The sequence below is a fragment of the Mesocricetus auratus genome, unplaced genomic scaffold (genome assembly GCF_017639785.1).
Source record: "Mesocricetus auratus isolate SY011 unplaced genomic scaffold, BCM_Maur_2.0 Super-Scaffold_100046, whole genome shotgun sequence".
NCBI classification, from domain to species: Eukaryota; Metazoa; Chordata; class Mammalia; order Rodentia; family Cricetidae; genus Mesocricetus; species Mesocricetus auratus.
Window position 1 is genome coordinate 4046689 of NW_024429223.1, and position 10067 is coordinate 4056755.

At 50.9% G+C, this 10067-nt stretch overlaps 1 protein-coding gene across 1 annotated transcript in view; it reads right to left on the reverse strand.

The window, feature by feature from the left end:
• Wdr88 (WD repeat domain 88) overlaps positions 1-10067 on the reverse strand; it is a 35571-nt gene that overhangs the window by 22583 nt on the left and 2921 nt on the right. The window contains exons 2-4 of the mRNA XM_040735469.1: positions 5515-5625; positions 2163-2251; positions 90-153 (exon numbers count right to left, since the gene is read on the reverse strand). Of these exons, the coding sequence (XP_040591403.1) occupies positions 90-153; positions 2163-2251; positions 5515-5625 (264 nt within the window). The remainder of the gene's footprint in view (positions 1-89; positions 154-2162; positions 2252-5514; positions 5626-10067) is intronic.

Sequence of the window (10067 nt, forward strand, 5' to 3'; positions counted from 1 at the left end):
GGGGCTCCTGCCATTGTCCCCCAACCCTAGGTCCAGCCCACAGCCCCCGAAGCCCACTCATGACCCTCCCTGAGGCAGGGCATACTTACCAGAAGCTTCCCCGTCTCGACATCCCAAGCCCTCACAGTTTTGTCGTAAGACGATGCCACGACCCTGGAAGAATCGAGCAAACATTGCGTCTTGACGATGGTGTCACTGGGGCTCCTGTGAGGAGTCTTAGTCCTTTCTTGTACTTTAGGACCAAGATGGCTCTTTCCAAAGGCTCTCTGCAAACGGCGCTGGGGACTTGCGCCACCCCGCTGAAAATGGTACCTGGTAGCATCGGCGACAGTCTGGCACCATTATCTGCCTTTGAGACTCCCCAAAATAGTCTCCTACATTCAAGAGTGTAAAAATAACATTTTTAGAGGCTAGAGAGACGGCTCAGAGGTTACAAACGAGCCCCGGCTGCTCTTACAGAGGACCTGGGTTTCATTCCGTGTGCCCACGTGGTGACTGGCAACCATCCAGTCCCCGGGGATCTGGCGCCCTCTTCTGGCCTCTGCATTCATACAGGCAAAACACTCATACACATAAACTAAAAATACCCCCTGAATGTGGGTGTCAGTGAGGAGGCCTAGGCAATCTACGGGGCCTTGGGTAGTAGATCAGTATTTATCCCTGGCGTCCAAATGGACTTTGGGTGCCCATCCGACAATGAGGGATGCTCTCTCAGTCTGGACACTTTGGGCCTGCCCTGGATGAAATGACAGACTCTGGAGATCCCTCGTGGAGGGTTTCACCCTCCCTGGGGAATGGAGTGGGGATTGGGTGGGGGGCTGGGGGGAGCGGGCGTGGAGGGGAGGGAGAGGGAGCTGGGACTGACACAGGAAGCAAGCTTGTTTCTAATTTAAATATATAATAAAAAAGTGTAAAAAAAGAATAATCTTTAGAAAACAAATAAATAAATCTTAACAAAAATGAGGCTAGGAATCTCAATGGAGAAAACACCTCCATGAGAATAGGTTGTGGGGCATTTTTTAAAAACTAGTGATTGGGGCTGGAGAGATGGCTCAGAGGTTAGGACCAGTGACTGTTCTTCCAGAGGTCCTGAGTTCAATTCCCAGCAACCACATGGTGGCTCACAGCCATTTACAATTCAATCTGGTGCCCTCTTCTGGCATGTAGGCAGAACTTTGTATATATAATAAATAAATTAATCTTTTAAAAAAACTAGTGATTAATGGGAGGCTCAGTCCATCGCAGGTGGAGCCATCCCTGGGTTTCTGGTCCTGGGTTCTGCAAGAAGGTAGGCTGAGCAAGCCATGAGGAGCAAGCCAGTAAGCAGCGCCCTCCATGGCCTCTGCATCAGCTCCCGCCTCCGGGTTCCTGCCCTGCTTTGAGTTCCCATCCTGACTTCCCTCAGTGATGGACAGCAATGCTGAAGGGTAAACCAAATGAACCCTCCCCTCCCCAACTTGCTTTTTGGCCACGGTGTGTCAACACAGCAATAGTGACCTTGACTGAGACAAGGGCCCAGGCTAGATCACAGAGCTCTGGTGCAGCTGCCACAGGCTTCATGTGACCGCAGAAAAAAGGCACTTCACGAGGAAAATTCAAGCATAGTTTCATGGGGGCATGCCTGTCCTCCCAGCACCTGGAGGGGGCTGAGGCAGGGGGATGGCTCCAAGTTTGAGGCAGGCTGCGCTACACAGGGAGTTTTAAGTCTGACTGTTCTGTACAGTGAGGCCCTGTCTCAAAGAAGCAGGAGGAGAAAGGAGAGGGAGGAGGGGGAGGAGGGGGAGAAGAGAGAGGGAGGGAGAGGGAGAGGGGAGAGGGAGAGGAGAGGAAGGGGGAGAAGGGAGATAGAGGGGGAGGAGGGTGAAGAGGGAGGGAGAAGGGGAGGAGGAGGAGGAGGAAGAAAGGAAGGAAGAAAAGAAAAAGAAGCCTGGGTTCTTAACCACAGCCAGTGTTCTATTTTAAGCAATTTACATTTTCAGAATGTTGCTACGTTGTTGCTCCCTCTTGATTCTCAGGGCACATGGAAACACTGAGGCCCACGCAGCAGACTCGTGGTTGTATATTTGCTTAAACAAACAAACAAAAACCTGTCTCCGCCCACCCGACAAGGTACCCTGGCCCGCCTGCTGACTCTCACTCTTCTCAAACAGAGCAGATGTCACCTTCTGTTGTCAGCTGTGATGCTGCATTCTAAAACAGGAGCTTTGGGTCGCGGCTCAAAATCCCACAGCACAGATCCATCGACGGCATTCTCAAATCAATGCGGGGGAGAGAGGAGAGACAGTGGTCAGGGCTTAGGCGTGGGAGTCATGAACTCGGGTCAGCAGGAGTTCCTAGCTGGCCTGCAGCAGAGCTCTGGGGCTTTCCAAGATCCTAAGCATAAGGGACATTCCATCACCGGCAGCATCCTCAAGACCCCCCCACACACACATACACACAGTTCCATGGGTACCGCCCGGCCCTGACCACGCTGGGAGTGGACTCACGGTCATTTTCCCATTGTGTGCTGGCCAAGGAGGCGTCACATTACCAGCACCCATCAAGAATCCCTTTTAAAAATAATTCCACGCCCTTTGACCCAGCAATCCCCTCCCAAGGAAATAACCGGACTTGTGGTTAAAGGCATATAAGTACCAGGGCCAGCGAGAGGGCCAGATGGGCAAAAGATACTTGCACCAAGCCTGATGACCTGAGTTCAGTCCCAAGGACTCACGTGGTGGAAGGAACTCATTCCAGAAGGTTGTCCTCTGACTTCACACACACACACACACACACACACACACACACGTGACACAGTCACACTTGTAAAAGACACATATATACAGTGTGATTTTTTGTTTTTATTTTATTTATTTATTTATTTTTTATGAGACAGGGTTTCTCTGTATTGTTTTGGAGGCTGTCGGTCCAGTCTGGCCTCGAACTCACAGAGATCCGCCTGCCTCTGCCTCCCGAGTGCTGGGATTAAAGGCGTGCGCCACCACCGCCCGGCTAATTTTTTTTTTTTTAAGTAAAGATGTATGTAGGGCTGGAGAGATGGCTCAGTGGTTAAGAACACGCCTCCTCACAGGACGCAGATCAGTTCCCAGTCCGCCATGGCTGATAGCAACCATCCAGTCCCAGGGGATCAGACAGCCCTCTTCTGGCCTCTGTAGGCACCAGGCAGGCACACGGTGCACACACATTCGTGCAAGCAAGACGTTCACGTCCCCTACAAAGACAGCGACGTTCAAGAGCAGCGAAGAGCAAGAAGGTTCTGGTGGGGGGCAAAGTCCAGAGGAGCCCAGCACCGGTGTTCACCAGTCTTCCTGTGGGCGATCTCGAGGCTCAGCGTCCCCAGTGGTGTCTACCAGAGGGCTGTGCCAGAACCCGGCTTGAGAGCCTGGGGAAGGGAGACCAGTCCCGAGGACGCTCTGCCTGATGAGCACGAATTCCAGGACGGCAGTGTACACAAGCCGGCTTGCCAGTGGCTTTTGCAAACCTGGCCTGTAGTGGCTGCTCTGCACACACCCAGCCCCCTCCCCCGCCCCGCCCCGCCCCGCCTGGTCCACAAGACACATGGTCATGGTCCGGAAATCCTGGTAGGCAGGGGCAGCCTGGAGTTCCCCAAACGGAACTCTGCCAGGCAGGACACTCAGGCTGGTGTCCTGGGCTCGGGAAGAAGGGTTAGTGCTGACCACCTGGGATCCAAAGGAAAACATAAACAAAAACAAAAACAAAAAAAACCTATGGGATTGGGAGCTACATGGCCTCGAAGTCTGGGCTGGGTTGTCTGCAAAGAGCAGCACTAAGCAGACCGGCTGAGCCTATTAAGGATTCAATAGTGCCACCATGTGGGCAAAAGGAGGCACAGCAGCCACAGACGAGACTCCAGGTAGTGCTTTCTGTTCACTGTGCCCCGATGGAGAGTCCAGAGCCTTCCAAGCCAAACGTGCAGAAGCGGAAAAACGTGAAGACTGCCCAGCAAATGCACACAGTGACAGTGCCCTATCCCTTGCCTTGGGGACCACTTGTGACTACTGAGGGCTAGAAAAGGCTTACAGGGACCCCGAGAGAGCTGCAGTCCAATGTCCGCAGGGCAGCCCCAGAAACGGCTGGTCCTCAGGAGGTCCTATCAACCACCCAGGGTCACACAGCTGGTGGGTCCCCAACACAGGGTCTGAGCTAACCTGGGATAGTCCCAGACCCTGACCTGACCAGCCTGGGCCTTGCCATCCACAGATGACAAGATATTCCTCTGAAGCCATTTGTAGGACCAGGGACTCGGCCGTGTCCAGTTAACCAAACCAGAACCTGAACCAAACCAGAACCTGAACCATCCTTGGCGGTCTCCCACCCGGCCCTCTGCTCGACTCAAACCACAAGGTAGCAAAACCCAGAACAGAGCGTCCCTCCCATGTGACCCCAGCCCCACAGTCACCTTCAGCCAAGCCCTTGATGCCCAATGCCACCCTCCATCCCTGCTCCCGCTCCTCGGGCAACATTGCCATACAGACCTGCCCAGGCCTGCCGGACACTGACAGGAAGTCCCAGAAGCAGTCCAGAGGCTGCCCCTCTGCAGCCTTGTCTGAACATCTCCCTTAACCCCTCACCCGCCGCCCCCGCCGCCGCCGCTGCTCCCCAAGCGTTCGAGCACCCAAGGTCTGGATATCACAGAAGTGGAAGGAATTCACAATGTGCTTAAGCCCCATAGGAATTTTATACAGGACATTTAAAAAATCAGGGCGCTGAAGAGACTGCTCTGTGGTTAAGAGTGCTTTCTGCTCTGCCGGAACGCCTGAGGTCAGTTCCCCAACACCCACACTGGGCAGGCCGCAACCACCTCTAACTCCAGTTCCAGAAAGCCCAGTGCCCTCTCTGGTCTCCAAGAGAACCTGCATGCGCATGGCACACATGCATACAGACACACGCACATGCGCAAAAGTAAAAAGAAAACAGGAAGATAGAAAATGAAAGCAGGGTAGACAAAAATAGTTTAGCACAACTGCAGGATACAGGATCGGTACACAAAGGTTGGGTTTGCCAGATGCAAAGGAGACTCTGAGAAGTAAGAGTTCACCCAAGGGTGGGATTCCTGCGTGTAGGAAGCTCAGGGCAGGAAGACTATGAGCTCGAAGCCAACCTGAGTTACTTTAGCTCCAAACAAGAATTAAACTTGGGACTGGAGAGATGGCTCAGTGGTTAAGAGCACTGTCTGCTGTTCCAAAGGACCTGGGTTCAATTCCCAGCACCCACATGGAGCCTCCCAACTCCAGTTCCAGGAGGAAATCCAATGCTCTCTTCCTGGCTGAAGCAGGGATAGGTAGGGAAAACACCCAAACATATACAATAAATATATCTAAAATTAAGAAAAATAAGATGTAGATCAGTGATCCCAGGAACAACCAGGATCCCCGCCCCAAAGCCGTAGTCTGCGGATCCCCACCCCAAAGCTGTGTCCAGAGCTACATGCTGCCTGTCCCTGAACTAGGGTCTTGACCTAGCTTCGAGAGAGCCCACCACCTGGCCACCTACCCACAGTTTCACCGAGCAGTCGTAGGAGCTACTGAGGAGCCTCGTGTCACTCATGCAGAAGTGGCAGGAACTCACGATGTGGCTGTGCCCCAGCAGAATTTTATACGGGACCTAAACACAAGGATGGACACAGCCAGCTCAGCTTCAGGGCACGAGGACGATATGCAAAAACCAACAGTGCTTCTCAACATGTGACCTGGGGGGGGGGGGAACCCGGCAAGGAAATCCTCCCACTACAAAGTTGACAGGCAGAAAGTAGCTGTGTGAAATGCATACCTTGAAAATAATGAAACATCGTTGAAAGAAACTGGAGATGGGGGCTGGAGAGATGGCTCAGTGGTCAAGAACACTGACTGCTTTTCCTGGAGGCCCTGAGTTCAATTCCCAGCACCCACATAGTGGCTCACAGCCACCTCTAGTGAGATCTGGTGCCCTCTCCTGGCATAAAGGCATACATGCAGGCAGAGCGCTTATGTGCATAAAATAAACAAATCTTTTAAGAGGAGGAGGAAGAGGAAGAGAAAGAGGAAGAAGAAGAAGAAGGAGAAGGAAGAGAAACTGAAGACTTAGATAAATAGGAAGGCATCCCATGATGATAGATAAGCAGGTGTGATAATGTTAAAACAGTAGAGCCCCTCAAAATGACGTACAAATTCAATATCACCTTATCAGATTCCAAGATGATATGATGTATTTGCAGACAGTGACAAGGTGATCTCTTTATATGCGCTTTTATTTCCACTTTTTATTGTCTGAGACAGGTTCTCCATGAAGCCCTAGCTGTCCTGGAACTCGCTCTGTAGACCAGGCTAACCTGGAACTCACAGAAATCCGCCTGCCTCTGCCTCCTGAGTGCTGGGATTAAAGGCATGCGCCACCAACGTCCGGTCTATTTGCAGGAATTCTAAGTTTTTATTTATGTGTCTGTGTGAGTATATACCATGGATGTCAGTGCACGGGGAAGCCAGAAGACCACACTGGATCCCCTGGATGCAGAGTCACAGTCCGTTACCGCCCAGCACGGGTGCTGGGAACTGAACCTGGGTCCTCTGGAAGAGAGGCACACACTCCTAACTCCTGAGTCACCTCTCCAGTCCAGCTGACAAACTGATCCCAAAGCTTTTGTGGGAATTCAGAAAGACCCCAAACTGTGGGTGGGTGAGATGGCTCGGAGGTTAAAGGCGCTTGTCACCAAGGCGGGTGACCTGAGTTCAAATCCCAGTCCCCACATAGTGGAAGTAGAGGACACCAACTCTAACAAATTGTCCTCTCCTCTCCAGACACACGCACATACACACATGCACACACGCCCATACACGTACACACACACCTGAACACATATATGTATGCTAGTATACACGCACACACAAATAGGAGAGAATAGCCCCTTTAAGCACATCCCTCCCCCCCTTCCCCGGAAACCCGGTTACTTACACATAAGGAAACAAAGCCGGACACATAACTCACACCACATACAGAAATAAGATCAAAATGGACCGAGGACTTAACGCGACACACTGCAACTCTAAGGCTCTTAGAAGAGGGCCAAGGTGTAAATACTCACACTCCTGCCTTAGAGGTGGCTTCGGTCCGACACAGAAAGTGCAAACCACAGCAACAGAAATAGATAAGCCGACTCCATCACAATTAAAAACCTTCATGCCTGTGTTCTTGGTGGGGGGTGGGGGGGGGGGGGTGGGAATGACAGCAGGGAGAAAGCGAGTCTTAAAACCCTTCGTCAACAAATAAAGCTCGCTGGGCATTGCAGTGGCCACCGTTAAAGGTGTGGTTGTTGTATTTATGTGTGAGGAGGTGGGCACGTGTGAGTGCCAGTGTCTGTGCCAGTCAGGGGCATCTGTGCCCTGGGAGCTGGGTTCAGAGGCGATGGGAGCCACCTGATATGGGTGCTAGGATTTGGACGCTGGTCCTCTAGAAGAACAGCTCGGAAATGCTAAACTCACTCTCCACACCCAAGGAGCAAGTCTTTAATCCCTGCTGTGGAATGATCCCTCTGTATACTGTGAAAATGTGTTACTCTCACTGGTAACAAAAAAAAGAAAAGAAAAGAAAAGAAAAGCTGACTGACCAATACCTAGGCAGGATTTTAGGGGCAGACAGGATGCTGGGAAGAAGGGAAGGAGTCAGAGGAGTCACCGGGAGACGCAGAGCAGGAAAAGACTTGCTGGAGGAGAGGTAAAGCCACGAGCCACCTGGCAATGCTTAGATTAGTAGAAGTGGGTTAATTTAAGCTGTAAGAGCTAGTTAGTAATAAGCCTGAGCTATCAGCCAAGCATTTATAATTAATATTAAGCCTCTGACTGGCTATTTGGGAAGCGGCTGCCAGGACAGAAAAACTCTGCCTACAAATCCCAGCACTCAGGAGGATGAGGCAGGCGGATCTCTGTGAGTTCAAGACCAACCTGGTCTACAGAGAGAGTTCCAGGCCATTCAAGGATACATGAGGTTCTATCTAAAAAAAAAAAAAATGAATTCAATTCAGTTAAATTAAAAAAAAAAACCTTTGAAAAAAATTAAAAACCAGGGCTGGAGAGATGGCTCAGAGGTTAAGAGCACTGGCTGCTCTTCCAGAGATCCTGAGTTCAATTCCCAGCAACCACATGGTGGCTCACAGCCATCTGTAGTGAGATCTGCTGCCCTCTTCTGGCCTGGAGGCAGAACACTGTATACATAATAAATAAATCTTTCAAAAAAATTAAAAACCTTTGTGTTACAGAGGACCCCATTAAGAAATTACGTATCTGATATGGAGCATGTATTTAGAATGCTAAAGAACCCAAAACTCAACGATTAAGAACTAATTTTATCTGATCGTGTTGTTTTCTTTGTGTGTGTGTGGGGGGTGCACTATCGTATGTGCACATTCACATGTGGGGGGCACACCACGTGTGTCTGAGGAGACCCCAGCTGATACCAGGGATCTTTCTCCACACTGCCTTATTTTTTGAGGCAAGATCTCTCAAACAAAGATCCTCCACCAAACTCGGTGCTTACAGGTAGGGCGAGTGTGTCTACCCAGCTTTGCCCAGGTTTATTTCCTTAGGAAACTGAGATTGCGGGAGGCCTGCCACACCCTCTCAGCATTTGCAAGAGCTCTGGGGTTCCAGACTCCAGTCCTCTGGTTTGCACTCTGAGAACTTAAATTACTGAGTCATCCCCACAGCCCCCTCCCTTCCTCCCTTCCTCCCTCTTTCTGTTTGAATTGAGTTATTTTGTGTAGCCCAGGCTGGCCTTGAACTTGCTACATAGTCAAGGATAACCTTGAATTCCCTTTTTTTTTTAACTTTTTAAAAAAATTTATTTATTATATACACAGTGTTCTGCCTGCATGTATCCCTGCAGGCCAGAAGAGGGCACCAGATCTCATTACAGATGGTAGTGAGCCACCATGTGGTTGCTGGAAATGGAACTCAGGACCTCTGGAAGAGCAGCCGGTGCTCTTAACCTCTGAGCCATCTCTCCAGCCTGAATTCCCTTGTTTTATTTACTGTACTTATTTGGTATGTATGTGGATGCCCTGATTACATGTGGCAGTCAGAGCACAAATGAGGGGCCTGCTTCTCTCCTTCCATCGTGTGGGCCTGGGGACTGAACTCAGGCCAACAGGCTTGGGTAGCTGTTACCTGCCGCACCATCCCCAAACCCTCAACTTGTGTTCTCCCTGCCTTCACCTCCTGAGTGCTGAGACTACCGGCGTGTACCACCGTACCTGCCTTATGCCGTGCTGAGGCATAAGCCCCCTCCCATCCCCGTGCGTGGTAGGCGGGAGGGCATTGTACCAACAAGTGAGCCGAGGACTGAAGAGACGTTTCTCTCCAAAGACATTTGAGCGGTCGGGTGACAGATAATGTGACAGACTGCCAGCATCATTGATCACCCAGGAAATGCAAGCATGAGCTTCAGAGTGATATCATGTCGTATGCATTATGACTTCCTAGTAAGTACGGGCAAGCTTGTAGACCAATCAGAGCCTCACACATTGCTGGCGGGAATGTAGGAATGGGTAGCCACTTCAGAAAACAGCTAGGCGGTGATGTGGGAAGCCCTTTATGTTTCTCTTATTGTTTGATGAGTAAGACACTGTTCGGCCAATAAGGCAGAAAGACAGGCGGGACTAGGAGGAGGGGAATTCTGGGAAAGGCAGTCAGCCGGAGCCCACCACAGATTCTCGATGCTGCCAGAGGAGTAATGCCGTGCTGGGGCATTACCGGGTAAGCCACAGCCTCTTGGCAATATATAGATTGATAGAAATGGATTAATAATTAAGCCAGAGCTAGCTAATAGGAAGCCCTAGTCACCGGCCAACAGTTTTATAACTAATATAGCATCTGTGTGTTTACTTGGGGCCAAATGCCTGCAGGGAGCTCTACAAAAAGACCGCTCTTTCAAAAGTTAAACACGGGGGCCAGAAAGACATCTCAACAGCTAAGAGGGCTTCTTGCACGAGGCATGGGGTACACACCTTTAAACTCAACACTACAGAGGCAGAGGCAGGTGGATCTCTGTGAGTCCTGGGCCAGCCTGGTCCACAGAGT